The following is a 21,912-nucleotide window of genomic DNA, read 5'->3' on the forward strand; positions in this document are numbered from 1 at the left end:
CACGCTGCTTTTTCTTAACTCTCAGAAGGTTTTTTGGGAGTGGTCACATACGCCGACCTAGGAGAATTTTTTGGGGGGCAAACTTCCAAAATTGACAAAAACTGGTGCAGACATCAGGTTATGCCCCCTGTGACGCAAAAAAAACCCTAAAAAAATCGTCACTGAGCTGGTGCACATTCCTTGGGAAATTAACATTTTTTTTTAAACTTACACCAAAAAAAGTGACTCGAGCCAAAATAACGCCGCAAATCACTGGGGAAAATTGAGCCCAATAAAACTGAAGTGTTCTGTTATGTAACTAAGAGTTTTGAAGTTTGAGACTCACCTTGCTACAAGCCAAATGGAGGGCTGTATTCTTGTTCATATCCTGCAGGGTAAGGTCAGCCTTTGCACTGCTAACTAATACCTCTAGAATAAAACAGCAAATACACGCATATGCATTTTAAATTTCAGCACAAAGACTGCATTAACTGAACACCCCACTAATGAGAATGACTCATTTATTAAACTGAATTTTACCCTCTATAAATTCGACCATATGGACAAAAGCACATGTTCAATACTGCAGTGTGCCGATTGCTGGCTGCAGTTGCCAGTTTTATATCTGCATACTTATGATTTAATTAATATTTATTGCAGATTCCAAATAAAAATTTTTTAATAGGTTAGGTCAGTTTATAAACAATATGATTGCTAATGAGTAATGAAGTCTATAATGATGTGTAGGGCTATTCAGGAAAAGTACAAATTCACAAGTTTCGCATTTTGAAATTGCAGTCTATCATAAGCTAAGTGAAATGTGCAAAAAGACCACAATTCTGAAATAAACTGTTTATTTTCTAAGCAAATAATCGCAAAGGTTTCAGGTAATTAAATTGTATGTAATGTGACAGTTCAGCACTGATTTTAGAATGCACCATTTCCCTGGTAAAATGACGAGAAGACAAACAATATCCTTACCAACCGCATTAGTCTGCCCATTCTCAGCTGCCATCATTATTGGCGTTTTCCCAGTTGAATCTGCAGTATTCACTTGAGCATTATGGCTGAGCAGAAGTTGTAAACATTCAACGTGATCCGTGAAAGCTGCAGCATGAAGAGGGGTTCTGCAATAAATAAAACAGCTAAGTTACAGTTGTTTAATGATGTAAATACTTGTTTCTTCAATTTTGGAAAGATAGATTATTTGCTGGGTTACATTTTAAATTACTGCATTATTCCACACACAAAATATCTGAATACAGATTAAAACATCTCATCTCTTCCAGATTCCCCATGTCTATTACAAAATTAGTGAAAACTATAAATCCAGACAAACACAAGGAAAGGAAGTCCCTCAGAAATGGTCTCAAAATGCTTCACATACAATAAATTACATTGAAATCACCAAATCTAAGCCAATGTTGCACGTAGAAAGATTCCAGCAATGAGAATAATTGCCAATTAATCTGCCTTTGGTGGAGATGAGGGAGGAACATTGGCCAAAACACACGGAGGATATTTTGCTGCTCTTCTATAATGTCTTAGCCAAGAACTGAAAGTTGGTAAGTCACCTGGTCCAGGTGGAATGCAGCTTAGATTGCTGAAAGAAGCAAAGGTAGAAATAGCAGAGGCATTGGTCACAATCTTTCAATCCTAATTGGATACAGGAGTAGTGCCAGAGGACTGGAGGTTTGCTAATGCTATACAGGTGCAATGTCCCAAATCCAGAACTCCGAAAACCGGAATTGGCTGACAGCCGGACATTTTGCATATAGCTGATGGAGTCGTCTGGAATTATTGTCCAAAAACCGAACATTTTTGAGGTGGCCAACAGTGGGGTGCTTCAGTTTAGTAGGAGGAATAAGGCGGCTACTTACCGGTAAAAAGTGCAGCGCTAGGGGGCTGCAGGCGGCGAGGAGCGGAGTGAGTCGGCGAGCTCCGAAATCCGGCAAAACCCGAAATCAGGCATGGTTTCAGTCAAGGATTCCGAATTTCAGACAAGAAAAATCAATTGTCTGAAAGCCTGAATCCTCAACTGAATCCGTGCCAGATTTCGGGTTTTGATGGATTTCGGACCTCGCTGCTCAAAACCCGGAATGGATTCGGTCGAGGATTCTGGATTTCAGACTATTGATTTTCTTGTCTGAAATCTGGAAAAACCCAAAAACCGGCAGACTTAGTCCTGAGAATTCCGGATTTCAGACATCGTAGCTGTACCACTATTTGGGTACAGAAGAAATTTACTAGAATGGTTTCAGTGATGAGGGATTACAGTTACGTGGATAGACTGCAGAAGCTGGGGTTGTTCTCCTTGGAGCAGAGAAGGCTACGAGATTTGATAGAGGTGCTTAAAATCATGAAGGATTTAGATAAGAGCAAATAAAGTGAATCAGTTTCCAATGGCTAAAGGGTCGATAACAAGGCGGCACAGATTTAAGGTGATTGGCAAAAGAACCATAGGCGACATAAGGAAAAACCTGTTTACGCAATTAATGGTTAGGATTTGGAATGCACTGCCTGATAGATTCAATAGCAGCCTTCAAAAGGGAATTGGATAAATAAATGAAGGAGAAAAAATTGCAGGGATGTAAAGAGCCGGGGAGTGGGACTAGCTGGATTGCTCTTCGAAAGAGCTGGCGCAGACTCAGGAAATAGCCTCCTTCTGTGCTGTACTATTCTATGATTTAAGAAAGGGGAAAGGGATGAACCAAGAAACTACAAGCTAGTCAACCTAACTTCAGTGGTGGGGAAGCTATTGGAAACCATTATCAGGGGCCAGATAAACTTTCATTTGGAAAGCCACGGATTAATCAAGAGGAGCCAGAATGGATTTGGTATAGGCAAATTGTGTCTGACTAACTTCACTGAATTCTTCGATGAGGTAACAGACTAGGTTGATCAAGGCAGTGCAGTAGATGTTGTCTATGGATTTCCAACCAAGTGCCACACAGAAGGCTTGTTAAAAAGATGGAAGCCCATGGAATTAAGGGGAAAGCGGAGATATGAATAATGAATTGGCTCAGTGACAGGAAGCAGAGGGTGGTGGTGGATGGATGTTTTTCAGAAAGGGAGGTGGTTTGCAGTGGTGTTTCCCAAGGGTCAGTTTTGGGTCAATTACTATTTGCAATTTTTATAAACGATCTAGACTGGGGTGTAGAGAGCAGTATTATAAAGTTTGCAGACGATATGAAACTTGGCAACGTAGATGATCATGAAGAGGATAGATGTAGACTTCCGGATGGCAGACAGGATGGTGAAATGAGCAGAAGCATGGCAGATGGAGTTCAATGAAGTGTGAAGTGATGCACTTTGGGACGACTAATATGGAAAGACAATATGATATAAATGGCACAATTTTGAAAAGTATAGATGAGCAGAGAGACCTTGGCGATCATATACACAAATCCTTAAAAGGTGGCAGGTCAAGTTGGTTGAAAAAAAGCATATGGGTTAATTGGGTTTATAAATAGAGGCATACAATATAAAAGCAAAGAGATCATGCTAGTACTTTAAAAATCACTGGTTAAGCCTCAGCTGGATTATTGTGGGCAATTTCTGGGCACCACACTTCAGGAAATATGTAAAGGCCTTAGACATGGTAGAGAGGTTTACCAGGATGTTATCAGTGATGAGGGACTGTAAAAGATAGGACTGTTTTTCTCGGAACAAAGAAGGTCAAGAGGTGGTCTAATAGGTTTTCAACATGATGAGAGGTCTTGATAGAGTAGAGGGAGAAAAACTGTTCCCTCTAGTGAGTGAGTCAATAAACAAACAGAGGTCATGGATTTAAAATCATTGGCAAAAGAATCTAGAGGGAAGATGAGAATTTCTTTGACTGAGTTATTGGGATCTGGAACGCTCTACCTGAAAAGGTGCTGGAAGCTGATTCCATAAATCATTTTAAAAGGGAGTTGGACAGGTACTTGAGGATGAGAAACTTACAAAAAGCGGGGGTGTGGGGCTAAGCACGACTGCTCTTTCAAAGAGCCAGCACAGGCACGATGGGGGGAATGGCCTCGGTCAGTGCTGTATGTTTTTATTATTCTATGATGGGACACCACCTCCAAAAATGCAGTATTCCCTCAGTATTGTACTGAAGTGTCAACTTATATTACATGCTCAAATCCTGATGTGGAGCTTAGCCGACAATCATTTGGCAGAGAGAGTGCTGCCAAATGAATCAAGATGACATTTAAAATAATGAATTATTAAAAGACTTCCATTAGGAGTTATATTCTAAAATGACTAGTATTTAGCTACTAAAAGAAAAAAATGTAGACGAGTGCACTAACACTCCCAAACAGCTTTATTGGAACTGTTATATTGTCTGAATACTGCATGCATATATAAAGAATTGTTGGTTAAAATCATGCTTGTCTGGTTGGGCTCAAGAGTTCTCAACTCAATTTAAAGTCTTTGACCAACACTCTTCCTACCAAAATAAAAGACAGTTTTTACATACTATATTGGAGTATGCCACTAATTTGGTCCAGTATGCCCCTTTTTCTAACGTTTCATATCCCCTCAGTCTACTTTTGTGTTCCGTTTTCCTATCTGCTTGATTTTTGAGAGGGAGTTCTTTGAGAATCTAACTAAGCAAAGTGAAAATTGATTGGTGTGCTAGGTTACATTTAATAGACAACAGGAATCACTCTGTTTCCAATGATATAATGCGGATTAAAAGTGAAAGGGAAACGGTTATCATTCTTTTACCTTGCTTTTCCATCTGTAGAGTTTACAATGCTAGCACCTAGAACATCTATTAACATTTCTGCTGAACCTTCATTGTCATTTATCCTGCAAGGGAAAAAAAGTACCATTTAAAAGATATGTTTACTTGGACACTTAGTAATAATTCAGATTTTGACGGCTATGGAAAAAAAAACTTACACAGCACAGTGCAATGGACTAAAAGAGTTGCCTTCCAGTTTCTGAAAAACCTCCTGTTCCAGCAGAAGTTCTACACAGGTATCATGACCTGAGGAAGATAAGGAAATGCTTTATATCATTTTGTACTGTTACACTTGTTTCAGTAATGTACAGAAACACATGATCTGATTCAGTCTTAGTTCTGTTGAAAGTGATCAAGAAATAACAAGTATATGGCATTGCGATGACTGGTTCATACAAAAATCTTTGCAGCTTTATGCTCTTGGATTAAATATCCAAATAAAAGAGGAAGATTGTGAAATTAGCCTATTTATGCATTTCCTGCAGGACTATGGAATAAATATATAGTGTAAAGGTATATCACTGACATTGTAAGAAATGATAAAATATCCCAAGAGTATTAAAAATAACTGGATCCTACAGATATGATGTTAAAGATCAATTTTGATCAGCAAAGTAAAAAAAAAAAGTTTAATATTTTACTCCTTGACTGGCCATAACAGACTGTTGGGAATATGGAAAATGTCTGCAATAACAAAAAATGTCCAACAATAAGTGATTTCATGATCTGGTCCTTCCAAAGGATAGTAGCGGAGAAAAGATGCCAAGATTATAAAAACATAGAAATAGGAACAGGAGTAGGCAATACAGCCCCTCAAGCCTGCTCTGCCATTCAATAAGATCATGGATGATCTCTCCATGGACTCAGCTCCACTTCCCTACCCTTTGGTCTCCAGGGGGACCCTGGAATAGTGAGTGGCTTTGGCAGGAGAGAATGAGGCCTGATCGTACTTGATGTGGTCCAATTAGATCTGGTGATCTAGTAAACCAGTTGTGCGCCAGATACTCCAAGTCTGCACCCCTTGGACTTGAGGGAACAAAGATGGAAATCATATAAGGGAAAGTGCAGCTTTAAGTGACTTGGGAAGCGTTTACTCCAGGAGAAGACACAAAAGTGGGGTTTGATGGGGAATGTGGGTGGTGAGGGATACAAAGAAGTGGTTGGAGATGGCTTTGTCTGTGATCGAAACCTTGGGAGTAGAGGAATAAATGATGAAAACATTCATTCAAACAGGCAATGCTGCATTTAGCTTCTTGCTAAATTTTAATGATGAGGGCAGCTTTGGTAGTATTTTCTAATTAAAGGTTCCTTGATAACTCAGGTTCACAACTCAGTTTATTAACAAACAACATTTGTGTGTCTCTGTGGACAATGTCCCACTGAACCAGTTTATAATATGCCTGTTATTTTTTGTCTATACAGTGACCATGATAGTAGTCGGGCAAGTCAACAATTCAAATTCTATCCTTCTGGCAGTAGAGTACTGCTCAGTTTTGTACAGTTGTTTAAAATGCCTCAAGACGAGAGGAAAAATTTAGAAAACATGTTTTTAATCATATTTTAAATTCAGAAGCGCTAAATGAACACAGCTAACTTTGGTGGTTCTTTGAGTACCTACATTTGAGGTAGATGAGCAGACATGAAAAATTTCAGACAGCAGAACGGAAGAAAAATAGGCGTTAACTTCTAAATGGTTCAATGGTACATAACATGGAAGTACTATGGTGTGATACGATTCATGGTATCCTTCAAAAATCCAATAGCAAACAGTGGAGAGGTGGTAATCAGAAGCATCTCCCTTGAGGTGCCAGAGTAAGTGCAGCAATGACAGATTGATTCGAACAGGCAACTTGTCTGAACTATTAGAGAATAAAGTACCCAGGTATGAAGGCAGAAATAACAAAATGTATATACGTACCATATAGAGAGACAATTAGCTTCTATAAAATTTAATTTCTGAACAGCAAAAGGTCAAGCAAATGGAAACCACACAGCATACATTTTCTGTAAATTCAGAGTAATTTCAAAATTGTCCATTGGATTTAGCAGTGATTTGTGATACAGTAAGTGAGGAAGATTTCTTGCTGTTGGCTTTGAATGTAATCTGTAAACCAACACCTTTTTTGCAGGCCAGATAGAAGTTAAATGTATTTACCATTATAACAAGCCCAGTGCAGAGGTGTGTAACCATGATTGTCTGAAACTGTAGGAACAATATCCATTGAGGATGCAGCTTGAAGTAGTGCTCCAAGTACTCCTACATGTCCACAAGCTGCTGCCAAGTGCAGAGATGTGCGGCCCTTGCAGTCCCGAATTAAGAAGTTAGCACTATGCTGAAGTAAAGCCTCCACACACTCTTCATGACCAGTTACTGCCTGTAAAACACACATTTTTAAAATAACTCTAATTGTAAGAATGTGTTACATGTAAAATTGTGTTGTTTCTGAAGCAGAGGATAGATATTCTCACAATATATTCAGTTGTTATGTGAATAAATTCACTTCAACTCAAGCAGCCCATGAAAATCAACAGCTATACAAAAAGCCTACTGTGTTTACACTTGCCTGCTAAGTGAGCAATGATACATTTGTTCATTCTTTAAAAAATAAAATTCACCTGGCTGTTCAATTCTGTAGGGGCACAGCAATACAGCTGAAGTTTGCCCATGGCTCAGAAACATTGTCTAGTTTCAAGTAGTCCCTGGACTGGGCTGCATGCAATTGATTCCGTGCTGTCATTATGCAAAAATGCAGCGAACAATTGGTATCAAGTTGATTTGCTGACAAAGTATACACTAAGAAAGGAAGGGCTACTCAGTATTAGACCCAATATGCCACAAGAATTTTTGCAAATGTGAAATGGGCAACTACTACATGCAACATTTTTGCTCACATCAGTGGTAGAAATCATCCAGGCTTTTATTACACATTTTATAAATCATGTATTTTCTCCAAATGGAAGGTTCCAGGTTTCTAGACCTTTCACATATTAAATATTCGTAATATATTCTTAAAAAATAGTTGTGAGCAATACAGTTACATTGGAACCATTTATATTATTCAGTTTATTATTTGTCTGCTTGTTCACTTTTAATTCTCAGCTGTGGTTTACAGCTAAAAACAGTTAGAATTACATACTATGTATTGGTAGCTGAGACTGGGTTGCGTTATCTGCATTTTTTATTTAGGAATAGTAGTCTCTTTCAAGATAATCAGCTTAGATTAGTTCATATTTGTACCATCACAAAATGCTCACCCCTCTGTGCAATGCAGTTCTCCCCCATTTGTCTTTGGCATCTACATTTGCTCCCTTATTGAGAAGTGAGTATACACAATCCGTATGTCCATTCAAAACTGACAGCATCAGAGGAGTTCTACAACAAAGAAAGCAATACAAACAATAGTTATATCACATATTTACATGTGTATGCAAGATTTAATTAAAAAATATTTAACTTTCATCCATAAGCAAATTAACTCAACTTATCTCAAATCATGCATTTTGAGAGTATATTATGGGCATAAGTAATAATCAAGGTAAAATGGAAAATACAACACAAACGTGAATTTAAAAAGTGATTACACTACTGGAAATTATTTCCTTTTAATTTCAACACTTATAAAGCAGCTTGAATGTAAAACAGGTAAAGTATAACACTGCTTGACATGTGACCAAACTATTGACAAGAATTTTGTGTTTCGGAGATAGTCTCCATCATTGTGACCCAGTATCCTTTCAAATCATAAACGTGAAATATGATTCATTATAAAATGCTATAAACTGGTCTATGATCGAGTTAAACTAGTTTTAACCAATAAGGCAATTAAGGGTTACGGGGAGCGGGCGTGTAAGTGGAGCTGAGTTCACGGCCAGATCAGCCATGATCTTGTTGAATGGCGGAGCAGGCTCGAGGGGCTAGATGGCCTACTCCTGTTCCTAATTCTTATGTTCTTATGTTATGATCAAGTTATACTGTAAACCAGCTGTCAGCATATCCAGTTTTTTCTTTGACCGTAAATCTGTTATCTAAGCTTTAGGCATTTCTATCGATAGATCTAAAAATACAGACACAGCAACAATAATGGCCGTACCCTATGTTCCCCCTCATTTTTTTGGGTGCATGGCCCGTTCACAGTTAACTTTAACATTGGAAAGCTGGTCCCGGGTTGCGCAGGACTGGCAGAGAGCTACACGGCCAGAATGTTGGTTACACCACCAGCAATATGTTGCTACTGCCACTTTCCAACGACTCCTATCCATTCAATAACTGAATCAGTTTTCTAACTTACTTGGCAGTGGCTCTTTACACAGATTAAAAACACGTCAAAATGTAAAATAGTCTTTTTAAAAAAAGGTAAGTGCATGTACCAATACACATGAAAGATGTGTGATCGGAAAGTATGTTTCTTTTACAAATGTGGCTGACCAAGCATTTCAAAACCTAGAACATATTGCTATTTATATTTGACAAAAAAGCATTACCAGATGAACAAATATACATAGTTCTTCTACTTTCTACAGCTTGTTTTTCCTCCTTCCACACCTCCACCTTAGCCCACCACTTTTCTGTCCTTCCTATCATTCCTCCTCAAGCTGTCAATTTATTGCAGCACAGTTTCCAAAGTGCCAGCTGCCTTTGTCTCTTTGCCCAAATGACCATTCTTTATATGAGAGCAGAAACAGCGACATTGGCAAGCCATTTCATCACGAGGAGGGGAGCATCGTGTGTCTCTCTCCCAACATCCATGGCTATGTTCTTCCAACAGGGCTCATTGAACTATTTTTTTCTTTCATTAGGGTGCCGAGGTCATTTTGTAACACTCCCTACCCCCGCCCCCGCCCCTCCCCCCCCCACCACACCAGACATCTGCTAACTCAGCATGGACCAGGGTTCAGGCATGATTTATTGCTGTTTGTATTGCTGGGGTACTTACTGATTTAATCAGCTCAGCTATCAAGGGAGCACAACTAATTCCTTAAAGCAACTCTTAGCTGCAAATAATATTTTACTGAACGTTTGAAGTAAAAGCAGATTTATGCATCAAATGTTGGCCTGCCACCAGCGACAGATTAGCTATTCAGTGTAAGCTTCGGTGCAAGATAAACACAACCAGTGGCCATGAAGAGAAAGCAGTTTACATTAAATGTACCTGTATTTTTTTTTATTTTTCCCCTTTCTCCCATAGTAATATTCTCCTTAAATAATTGGATCAATATTTTAAGTCTACAATTCACTTCTACTGAACAAAAGAATACCTATTTTCCTTATGGAATATGCAGTAGAAATATTTTACTCACTGTCCATTTCCATCTTGAATGTCCACAGCTGTGTAGAGGTCAGTATTACCTATTAGGAGCCGTAGGCACTCTGAGTGGCCATTTGTTGCTGAAATATACATTGAAAAAATGTTAAATGGAATGATTCATGTGCAAAATTTATTACTCAACTAAAAATAATTGCAGCAAAAATGGCAATAGAATTACTAATCTTATATTCAACAATATCCAACTCCAATCTCAACTCTGATAACGGAACAGTCTAAAGCAGAACCTGGACAACATCCAGGCTTGGGCTGACAAATGCCTAATATTCGAGCAACGTTAGTACCGGGGGCAATGACAATTGCCAAGAAAACAAAAGGTCCAACAGATTCCCGGACCTTCAAAGGCACCATCACCATCATGTCCTCTACCATCAAACCCTTTAGAAGAGGCAGAGGCTGGGAATCTGCAACAAGTGGCTCACCTCCCTACTCCTCAAAGCTTTTGCAGCATTTTTGTGATGGAATATTCACCACTTGCCTGAAGAGGCTCATCACCACCCAGGGCAAAGCAGTCTTCATTGATTCCACCAGAGAAACTAATGGGAGCAAAAGCCACCAAATCCCCTGAAACGGAAGGCCTACATCCTAAGGTTCTCAAAGAGGTGGCTGCAGAGATAGTGGATACATTGGTTTTGATCTTCCAAAATTCCCTAGATTCTAGAACAGTCCCAGCAGATTGGAAGGTAGCAATTGGAACACCACTATTCAAAGGAAGGGGGGGGGGGGGGGGGGGAAAGAGAGAAAACAGGGAACTACAGGCCAATTAGCCTGATATCAGTCATCAGGAAAACATTGGAATTCATGGTTAAGGAAGTGGTATCAGGGCACTTAGAAAATCATAACATGATTAGGCAGAATCAGCATGGTTTTATGAAAGGGAAATCGTTTTTGATGAATTTATTAAGAGTTTTTTGAGGCTGTAACCAGCAGGGTAGATAAAGTGGAACCAGTGGATGTAGTATATTTGGATTTCTAGAAGGTATTCGATAAGATGCCACATAAAAGGTTATTATACAAGATAAGGGCTCATGGGATTAGAGGTAATGTATTAGCATGTATAGAGGATTGATTAACCAACAGAAAATAGAGAGTAGGGATAAACGGGTCTTTTTCAGGTTGGCAGGGTATTTACAATCGATATTAATGACCTAGATGAAGGGACTGAGTGTAATGTATCAAAGTTTGCTGACGATAGAAAGCTAGGTGGGACAGTATGCTGTGAGGAGAACACAGAGTCTGCACAGGGATATAGATAAACTAAATGAGTGGGCAGTACGGTGGCAGATGGAGTATAATGTAGAGAAACGTGAGATAATTCACTTTGGTAGAAAGAATAGAAAAACAGAATATTTTTTAAATGGTGAGAAACTTTTAAATCTTGGTGTTGAGAGAGATTTAGGTGTCCTCTTGCAAGAAATACAGAAAGGTAGCATGTAGGTACAGCAAGCAATAAGGAAGGCAAATGGCATGTTGCCCTTTATTGCAAGGGGATTGGAGTATAAGAGTAAGGAAGTCTTGCTATAATTGTACAGGGCCTTGGTAAGACCACACCTGAAGTACTGTGCGCAGTTTTGGTCTCCTTATCTAAGGAAGGATATACTTGCCTTGGAGGCAATGCAACGAAGGTTCACTAGATTGATTCCTGGGATGAGAGGGCTGTCTCAAGATGAGAGATTGTGTAGAATGGGCCTATACTATTTAGAAGAATAAGAGGCTATCTCATTGAAACATACAAGATTCTAAAGGGGATTGACAGGGTAGATGCTGAGACTGTTTCTCTTGGCTAGGGGGCACAGCTCAGGATAAGGAATAGGCCATTTAAGACAGAGATGAGGAGAAATTTCTTCCCTCAAAGGGTTGTAATTCTTTGGAATTCTCTGCCCCAGAGGGTTGCGGATGCCGAGTCTCTAAGTATATTCAAGGCGGAGATAGATAGAGATTTTTGGACTCTAGGGAATCAAGGGATATGGAGATCCAGCGGGAATGTGGAGTTGAGATCGATGATCAGCCATAATCTTATTTCAAGGTGGAACAAGCTCGTGGGGCTGGTATGGCCTACTCCTGCTCCTATTTCTTATGTTCCTTTGATTCCCCTCCCTCAATATCCACCTCCTCCATCACCAGCACAATGTGGCTATGGTACATACTATCTACAGGATGTACGGCAGCAACACAGCAAGCACCTTCCAGCCCTGTTGTCTCGAATAGCACTTACATTGAGCTGGCTTGTCATATTGTAAAACAGCAATATTTTGAAATAATAGGTCTGTTTGTTCAACTTAAAATGTTCATTTTTTAAAGTGTTAAGTTCTATACCTCAATGCCTCTTAATTGGAGTGCAAAGAACATGTTCTTCTATCTAGTTGAATGACTATATTTTAAGCGCATCTTATTTTAGATCTTAACTAATTAGTTATAACTAATTTAGATATAACTAGTGTTATATTTAAAAGATTGCTATTAAATTAATAAGCAGAAGCCAAATGTCCTTTTCTAATTTCTAAGTAACAGACATCATACACGTTACCATTCTTGTCTGTCCTGCACCCTCAAATCTTCAGTTAAAATTTTGATGGGCCTGGCTAGATCTGAAATAGAGCTACACAAAAAAAACTGAACCGTTTGAGGAAGAACGGCAAAAGCTGCAGGATTCAAACAGTACAAGTCCACTGACATTTGAGATTATACTGAATTGGTCAGGACACAAATGCACATTTTGGAAAAGGCACCTGAAGAATTTAATTGGGAGATATTAATTTCATTGTTTTATATTTTAAGTTCCAGAAATGAACAATTTTATCTACATTTTTGCTTTTTTAAATAAAAACATTACAACAATATGGGGATTTTGTTTGTGATTGTTTTTTTTAAAAAAGCATGATTTTTGTTCCATGGTGTAGGTAATAAAGTACAGGTCTGAGTATTAAAAAAAATATCTTTATGAAATATGTTTACATAAATTTGTAGAGATTTTTTTAATTTTTTGATTACCTGGTGCTTGTTGGGTCACATTACTATATTAAGAAATTTCTATGTTTCATTGATTTTAGCACTGGGGAAATGCAGATTTAAAGGTGGAAGCAATTTGATCTTCGTATTCAGGGTTCATTTGGGGCAGGAGTAAGAGGGTTGTATTATCTACTACTGCCCATGTTGGTTGTGGTTATTTCCCTTGACTAACCAGAGTGTCTCACTGTGCTGCTCTCAGTTTTTTCCTCCTAGAATGTGGTTTTAGTAGGAGGAAGGGGAAATGAAGGCGTTCTGCACCAAGAGGGCCTCAAGAATGGCAAAGGCAGAACATTAGTACAGATTAGGTAATGCCCTAGAAATGCTTCAGCTACATTTATTATGTGAGGGAAGCTGCACTTTACTGGGGGTTGGGGAAGGTGGAGAATACCATCTTGCAATTAGAGCGCGCTACATTGGATCTCGTTTTGAATGATCTTCAGTTTGCTGTTATATTTTGATGCAGATGGTGAGTCTCTATGATTATACCACTCACCATTTGTCCTCCATTAACTGACAGCTGAGGTTTCATTCCAAGAACCCTTCAGGTTTTCTGTACTGTCTTTTGCTAAGGATGTGAAAAGAGCGCACAGGGAAGTGGTAGTATGGGGGGCTCTGCTGCCGAGTGATGGAAGCATCTCAGGGGAGGGGAAAGGAGAGATTGGCTTGCGCTGGAGTTTGCAAACTTTAATCTGATTCTGGCGGGTACTTCTGGCGGGTAATAATGCATTGTCTTAATTTAGAAGTGGTAGTTCTGGGGGAAATGAGATTTGTCAACTAACTGATGGAATTCATAATTTGGTTCTTGGAGAAGTTGGCCTGGTCTGGAGATTGCTTTACAATCCTTTGCACTACCACAAAGACACTGTTGGCAGTGACACTGAGCTATTAGAAGATACCGCTCAGCAATACTACCAGCAAGAGCTGAGTAGCAATGCAGTTCTGATCTATAGAATATTTCAGCAACAAAACAGGCCATTTGGCCCAAGTCTACTCTGGCGTTTTTTGCTTTCACATGGCCCTCCTACTCTAAATTTCACTTTCCAGCTCCCTTCCTTTCCACAACTATCTAATTCGATTTTAAAAGAATTAACAGTCACTGGCAGATAATTCCACATTCTAGGAGTAAATACATTTTTCTAACCTCTGTTTTAAATTGGTGCACTTTTGCTGATCTGTGAAAACAATACTGTATCACTATGTACCGTCAGAATCTCGAAAGACCTCTATTTGGTCATCTATTACACTCCAGGTCATAACTTATCATCTCTCTAATACCATAACCCACGATTCCTGTTCGTACCTGAGTGAATCTCCACAGCCTCTTTTCTGTTATTTTATATCCTTCCTTTAATGGGGTGCTAAAAGACCCAACTAGTCTTGCACGTTCAACATTACTTCCTTGCATTTGTGTTTCATGCTTCTAGACAAGAAAACAAAAGTGGACTTGTCCTTTTTATGGTCTTGTGTGCTGCCACCTTCAAATGACTGTTGTATCTGCACACCGAAACTCTCTGCTACAATTTTACCATTTAAGGTGTATTTCTTTTCCCTATTCTTCCTTCTAAAATGTATTGCTTCACATCAATCCACACTGAACTACATCCGCCACCTTTTTGTCCCTTCTGCTAGCCTATGTCCTCCTGCAGTTTTTCCACAATCCTTGTCACAATTTGCCATACCTCCTAATTTGGTGTCTTCAACAAATGATATTGGTCCCTCAATAACAACAGAAATAACTAAGTTGAAATTGTTCACATATCTAACAAATAAGAGCAGCCCAAGACACATGCCTGTGGAAAATCACTTACCACATCTTTCCAGTCTGAGAAACTTCCCTTATCTTACCCCTCGCTTCCTGCCAGCATATCTATTTAAAACAATTATATACTTCACCCATTTACTTTGTAGGCTTATAACTTACACATTTATAAAAATGTGAATCATCAGAATAATTAGAAAATGTCAGATGATTTTTTCCTGGGCATACAGTATGTAAATATGAAAGCACAAATTTTCATAGTTACCCTGTGGTCGTGCCAGCCGCTTATAAAGGAGTAATTTGTGTATTATAAACTGCTTCCCCCCAAAATTCTGACATCTGAAAAGAAAGTGTTCCTTTTCTACAGTAGGATTTTTAAAAATCTTGTCGTTTTCTGAGAAAGGTTCGTGTGCCGGTGAAAGTAACAGCTGGATACACAGCTTATCTTAAATTATGTGCTCCACTCACAGACACAAGGGAACATTTTAAGACAGATTGTGGCTTTATCAGAAAGCTCTGCAATGCTTTTAAAATCGTGCACATTAAAGCTTTCCTTACTTAATGCATGACTATAACAACAATTTAGAATCTCCCATACCTCCATGACCTGCCCACTGAAATGCACCCTTCGGCACTGTGGTGCTGAGCGGAACATAAGCTGAATGTAACAGCAGGCAATTTACAGCATCAGCAGTTCTTACACTCAACACTTACCAACACAGAAGCGCATTTAAACGTAACATTTTAGGTTATCTGCATCAGGTGTCTGCAATATTTTAAAATCATACAAGAGGCACACTAATTTGCTTTCAGGTTGCAGGTGGCTCTGCTTTTTTGTGTGTTTAAAGTGATTATAATGTGTTTTAAAAATTAAGTTGCAGTAATAGGCACTGGTTTGAGTTTTGTCCAAATTGATCAATTATCCATTTTACCTGCATTCAATTTAAATAGAACTGAACACTGAATTTCTCTTCTGTGCTTCGCAAATACACTAATCAAGCGCACTACCAGGGGAAGGGCGATGTTCCAAGAACGAAGACACACCTGGGACTTATAAGTGCACAAACAGTGTGAGGTGATCATAGGGGAGGCAATTAAGTTTTAGATGTGTTGCAGGAACCATCAAGTATAACACAGCAATACAAAGCTTTGATACATCTGCACTTGGAGTATCATGTCCAGTGTTAAATCATCTCGAAGGATTTTGAGGCTTTGGAGTAGATGCAGAGGACACCACCATTTCAATAGCTAGATTTAGGGGCCTCAGATAACAGGATAAGTTTTTAAAGAGTGAAGATTATTTACTTTGAGAAATACAGGCTTAGAGAGGACATGGTTGAGATATTGAAAATGATAAAGGACATGCACATAAAATCCTTTGGAAAAGAGTTAGGTTAGATGTTATGAAATATTTTATTTTTATTTTTTTGTAAAGAGTCAGTACGCTCTGGATATGGATTTGCTACAGTTCTGTAAAAAGGAACCTGACAAGAGTAGTGGAGATTTCCAGTTATAGAAAGTAAGTTGTTAAGTTAGCTGGGATGATGAGGATTAATGGGCTATTGCAGTCTCTTGGTGTCTTGCTTTTTTCTGTTGAAGATGAATTTCCTGCATATTTTCCTAAATTGTCAACAAGCCCCACCCCCCCCCCCACCTATTTTTTTTGCCCCTCACTTTCCCAGGAGATTACATAGTTAAAGGGCAGATAAATGGTGCACAAGGTTGCACCAGATCTAGATAAAGTGGGCTTGATGGATTAAGATTTTTCTTACTGTCTTGCAATTCATTTGTTCCATTTATTAGGAACTTGCAATATTTTAGCACAGATGTAGATATTGCACCAATGCTTTATGGGTAAAAATCTAGGACATTCATTTCACTCAATATTTTAAAAATACCGAACAACAAACTCTGTACTTACCCGCAGCATGAATTGGGGTTCTTTTAGTTACAAAATCTTTAACAAGAATGGATGCTCCCTGATTGATTAATACGTCCACACACTCGACATGTCCTTTGAAAGCTGCCAGATCCAATGGTGTGCGTCCATTATTATTTCTCACATCCAAATCTAAGAGAGACTGCACCAGTACCTCTAAAGCCTGGTGGTGACCATGGTAAGCCTGAAAAAAACATACTGGATTTTGCTTAGAACAAAAATATGCATTTAACAGGCAAAAAGAATATACACACAACTGAAAAAGTTTATCATATAACAAAACCTGCACTTAAAAATATTATGCGAGAAAGGAATGATTAAAAAATGTTTAAAACTTCAGAGCTATTTTGAAATTGTCAACAGTAAAATCTCTTCAAAGAATAAAATAGTTTATTAACTTGTCTGCCTTTTAATCAATAGCAAATCAGCTTTATTTTAGAGTGATGACGTACAGTAGGGTTTTACAATAGATTTAAAATGACAAGCAATTTACAAAATCATAGATTCTTTCTTCCAGATCCAACATAATAAATCTCCTGGTGCTATGAAAGCTACCAGTCCAAGATGCGAAAGTGCATTCTCAAAAAAATGGATAAATTGGGGCTGAAAGGTTTCCCGCGAACGGATGCCTCTGATCTGTAAAAAATCTATGAACTTACCCGATGGTCCCGGACATTCGGACACTTGCGCTCGTGGGCCGCTATGCCTAGGCCTGCGTAGAGGCCCACGTATCCCAGGGACACTGCAGTTCACAAGTGTCCCCGGGATCACGTGGGCTTGCCCAGCCAAAGGGAATCCCCATTCGTGCTATGGGGATTCCATATGTACAAAAAATACCTCTACACATCAAATAAATGAAAAAAAAAACACTATGGAGCTGAAATTGCCCCTCCCGATGAGGCCTCTGGTCACCTGAAAGCAGCAGCCACGGGGAAGCGCGGAATGGCCGCCGACTTTCCGGGGAAAGGCCGCCATTTTGTAAATTGTCCTTCCTCATGATCAGAACGGTGTAGGGGACTGCTCCGCCCGTTTGCCAGGCCATGGCTTGCACGCGCCGACCCCTTCCCGAAATTGCCCCGCGGGAAATATCCCTTTTGCGGAATTACCCTGCAGGAGCAGCGCCGCCGCCATTCAGTGTCCCCGACAGCTTTTTCTGTCGGTGCACTTCTTGTTGGTCGGCGGCGCGGCCGCCCTTAAAGGGGAGGTGCCAGTGACACCATTTCATTTTTTATTGTCAGCCGACTACGAAGTCGGGCCGATAGTAATATCCCAGGTTCGGCCGGGCCGGGCCGCTAGCTGGCAGCCTGGCACCCCCTCTGGCCCGGCCGAAACCCTCCCTGGCCGAGTGAACCTACCTGAAAAACATGTCGAGCTTGCAGCCCTCCCCTTTAACTGAAGTGGGGAGACGTTGCTACGAATCAGCGCACGTCCGCGTCGTGCTGATGACTGGTCGGGACGGGTGACCCGTTGAAAGGGCATTTCTGCCCCTCAGCCGTCAGCATATTTTTGTTCTAAGCAAAATCTATTATGTTTATGCATGGGTTGCAGCAGGGAAAAACGTCAAAAAACGGAGGGTGCGCCCCGTTTCGGGCAGTAGGCAATTTCGGCAGCTATATTGTTAAAATTAATTAAAATGGCATTTTATTAAATATTTAAAACAAAAATTTTATTTTTGAAAAATAGACTTACATGTTTTAATGGGACTAAAAATAAACTTCTTATTGCACAGGGTTATTAATGTATAAATGATTGATAACATTTTATTTTTATGTTTTTTGAAAACACTTACGCTGGTAAAATCAGACCTTATGCCTACTTTTATCAGATGTAACAATTTCCCGGGCATTCATTGAGCAGAAGTTGGACAAATAGCACAACTCTCCGCCTGCGGAGGCCTGTTTACCGGGGATGCGTGTGATCTGTCAAGAGAATTTTTGACAGATTGAAAGTTGCGGGTTTTAGCACATGCGCAGCGTATGGCTAAATGCGGAACTTGTGCAGCCACTACGGCGCGAGCGCACCGAGTATGCACCCGTAGGTGTGCAAATTACAGCTCATTATGTGCAATAGATTAAATTTGTGGCCAGTAGGACGTTCTTGTTATTGAGGGAATGTAGCGAAGATTCACCAGACTGATTCCCGGGATGGCAGGACTGACATATGAGGGGAGACTGGATCTACTGGGCCTCTATTCACTGGAGTTTAGAAGAATGAGAGGGGATCTCATAGAAACATATAACATTCTGACGGGACTGGACAGGTTAGATGCAGGAAGAATGTTCCCGATGTTGGGGGAGTCCAGAACCAGGCGACACAGTCTAAGGATAAGGGGTAAGCCATTTAACTAAAATGGCATTTTATTAAATATTTAAAACAAAAATTTTATTTTTGGAAAAATAGATTTACATGTTTTAACAGGGCTAAAAATAAACTTCTTGTTGCACAGGGTTATTAATGTATAAATGATTGATAACATTTTATTTTTATGTTTTCTGAAAACTCTTACGCTGGTAAAATTAGGAGAAACTTCTTCACTCAGAGTTGTTAACCTGTGGAATTCTCTACCGCAGGGAGTTGTTGATGCCAGTTCATTGGATATATTGAAGAGGGAGGGAGATATGGCCCTTAAGGCTAAAGGGATCAAGGGGTATGGAGAGAAAGCAGGAAAGGGGTACTGAGGGAATGATCAGCCATGATCTTATTGAATGGTAGTGCAGGCTCGAGGGACCAAATAGCCTATTCCTGCACCTATTTTCTATGTTTCTATGTAAGCATCGGTAGCAGAGATAAAATATACCCCAGCTCACAACAGTTACAATCAATTATTACTGGACATGAGTAACTAGCTAAGCAGTCTGATCAGAATGTTTGCATAGTCCAAATATTTATAAGTATGTTCTACTTACAGCCAAATGCAAAGGACTGATGGGCGCCCTGTTTTCAGAATCATTCAGCATGTCTGTACCTGAAGTTTCCATCAACTAACAAAATAGATAAGATACTTTAGAAAAGAAGCATCACGTCAACAAATCCAACTGACACAAGCTCCAGGACAAAGGATCATGCATTAGAGAGGAAAATGTCATGCATAGCTAATGTACAACTTCCTTTGATAAATAATCTTCCAAGGGAGACATAGGTGAAATTTTTGACGGTGTGGGCTATTGAAGAGTTTCAGAGTTAAATTGGGTAAAGAAGTCTGGCCTTTTAGACTGGCCTGATGTTTTGCTTTCTCCAGGAATTAGCATTACCAGCATTTGTGGAAGGTAACCTTGCACCAGTTAATGGATGGGGTGAGCTTGGACTGACCTACAAGTCTTTCCTCATCTTTCTGTAGGGTTGTAATTGCATAAGGCAAACCCGAATAAAACCACGTACATTAACACAATACATATTTTTGTAAGCAGTGCCATTCCATTCTATTGCATCTTCTTGGCTTAATGGAGATACTGACGCAAATTAAAGAAAAGTATTAAGTATTGTAAAATTTGGTACAGTATGCAAGTTAAACCTAAAGGGCTGGATTTTCGGCGACTTTGCGACCGGGGTTTCGCCGCGATTTGACCTTCCACGGCGAAAACCCAGTTGGCAGGATCCTCGGGCACCTCTTTGCAGCGGCACTTCCACGTACCGCCGGGGAGAGGTGCGTCGACGTGCAACACCGTGGATCGTGTTACCGTCGTACTTTCAGCACTCTCCAGACCCTTACACCACGCCCAGAATATCCATAGGGTCAAATTTGTCAGTGCAGCCCTGCCAGCAGCGGCAAGTATGAAGATCTTCAAAAGGGTAAGTTAAAGTTTTTATTTTTTAATTGTTTTTCAGCGATTTAGTAGGCAAGAGTTTTTTGAATGTTTTTTTACAATAATTTTTTTTGGTTTCTCCCCCTCCCAAGGCCTCTCTCGCAGAACAACCGGCCCTGCACTAAAGTTGACGAAATTCGCGGTTTGCGCCACGAATCCTCGTGCAACGCTGACTTTGCTGACGTAAGGGCCGAAAGTTAGGCCTAAAAACAGTAGTGCAGCGAAAACGGTAGTTTTGCCATAATACTAGCGTTTTCACTGTAAATCTAGCCCTCAGTGTTGTTCAGTAAATATAAAGGAGCGAACCGACCAATATAAATTTAGTGTTAATTACTCCCAACTTAGCAGTTATCTTTTTAATCAAGTGGGTTTCAAATGCACACAATTAAAAATATATTTATCACAATCTCACAAATATTTAATGAAGGCTATGGCATATTAAACAATAAACCATTACAGTGCAAGATACAAAATGAATGCAATAACTTACTACATCGAGAGGAGTTTCATTTGCAATCTGGAAAAGTTAAGAGAAAAAAATGGTTTAAATGACAAAAGCTCAAAAATGCTATTAGTCCAGCTCACCAAAAAAAACAAAGAAGGCCTAATCGAGTTCCTACATGGGCAGTTTAACTCTGATGCCTAGACATACAATATGAAAGTATAATATTTAATATACAAACGATAGGAAATCTCTCACACATGACAGAGTAGTGGGTCACGAATCATGCCTGTAATTCTCCACACCACTGAACCCGGATCTCAGCCACAAGTGAGAAGTCACTTTCCAGATCACAATCACTCTTAGAAATCAGTCGAGACCAACAAAGAAGGATGTCTAGGAACACCCAGAAAAAAAAACAGTAAATGGGACTAAAATGGAGTCTTATTTTCAAGCAAAATAAAATAGGGTCACATGACAACAAATATTGTACTTTGCATTAACCATCTTAGTGGAAAAGGTGAATTCTTTACACTTTCAATGTGGAAAACTGAGCAGGTATGTCAAAAAGCAGGACAAAATCAATCTGGCCAATTACTGCCCCATCAGCCTACTCTCAATCATCAGCAAAGTGATGGAAGGTGCCACTGACAGTGCTATCAAGCGGCACTTACTCACCATTAACCTGCTCACCGATGCTCAATTTGGATTCTGCCAAGATCGCACTGCTCCAGATCTCATTACAGCCATGGTCCAAACATGGACAAATGGTGCTGAATTCCAGAGCAGAAGTGAGAATGGTTGCCCTCAACATCAAGGCAGCATTTGACAGAGCACAGCATCAAGGGACCCGAGTAAAATTAAGTCAAGGGGAAGCGGGGGAAAAACTTTCCATTGGCTGGAGTCATATTTAGCAGAAAGG

The 21,912-nt window shown here is 39.7% G+C and overlaps 1 protein-coding gene across 3 annotated transcripts in view; it reads right to left on the bottom strand.

Annotated features, from left to right (window-relative positions):
* The window catches only part of LOC139264567 (serine/threonine-protein phosphatase 6 regulatory ankyrin repeat subunit A), a 235,379-nt gene that overhangs the window by 23,599 nt on the left and 189,868 nt on the right, over positions 1 to 21,912 (bottom strand). For 2 of the 3 annotated variants that reach the window (XM_070881239.1, XM_070881238.1), the window contains exons 16-25: positions 21,039 to 21,065; positions 19,652 to 19,726; positions 16,728 to 16,929; positions 10,013 to 10,100; positions 7,970 to 8,087; positions 6,870 to 7,089; positions 4,873 to 4,960; positions 4,696 to 4,779; positions 961 to 1,106; positions 326 to 408 (exon numbers count right to left, since the gene is read on the bottom strand). In XM_070881239.1, the coding sequence (XP_070737340.1) occupies positions 326 to 408; positions 961 to 1,106; positions 4,696 to 4,779; positions 4,873 to 4,960; positions 6,870 to 7,089; positions 7,970 to 8,087; positions 10,013 to 10,100; positions 16,728 to 16,929; positions 19,652 to 19,726; positions 21,039 to 21,065 (1,131 nt within the window). The remainder of the gene's footprint in view (positions 1 to 325; positions 409 to 960; positions 1,107 to 4,695; positions 4,780 to 4,872; positions 4,961 to 6,869; positions 7,090 to 7,969; positions 8,088 to 10,012; positions 10,101 to 16,727; positions 16,930 to 19,651; positions 19,727 to 21,038; positions 21,066 to 21,912) is intronic. The other variant, XM_070881240.1, reaches the window with a different exon arrangement.

This window comes from Pristiophorus japonicus, chromosome 5 (assembly GCF_044704955.1).
Source record: "Pristiophorus japonicus isolate sPriJap1 chromosome 5, sPriJap1.hap1, whole genome shotgun sequence".
NCBI classification, from domain to species: Eukaryota; Metazoa; Chordata; class Chondrichthyes; family Pristiophoridae; genus Pristiophorus; species Pristiophorus japonicus.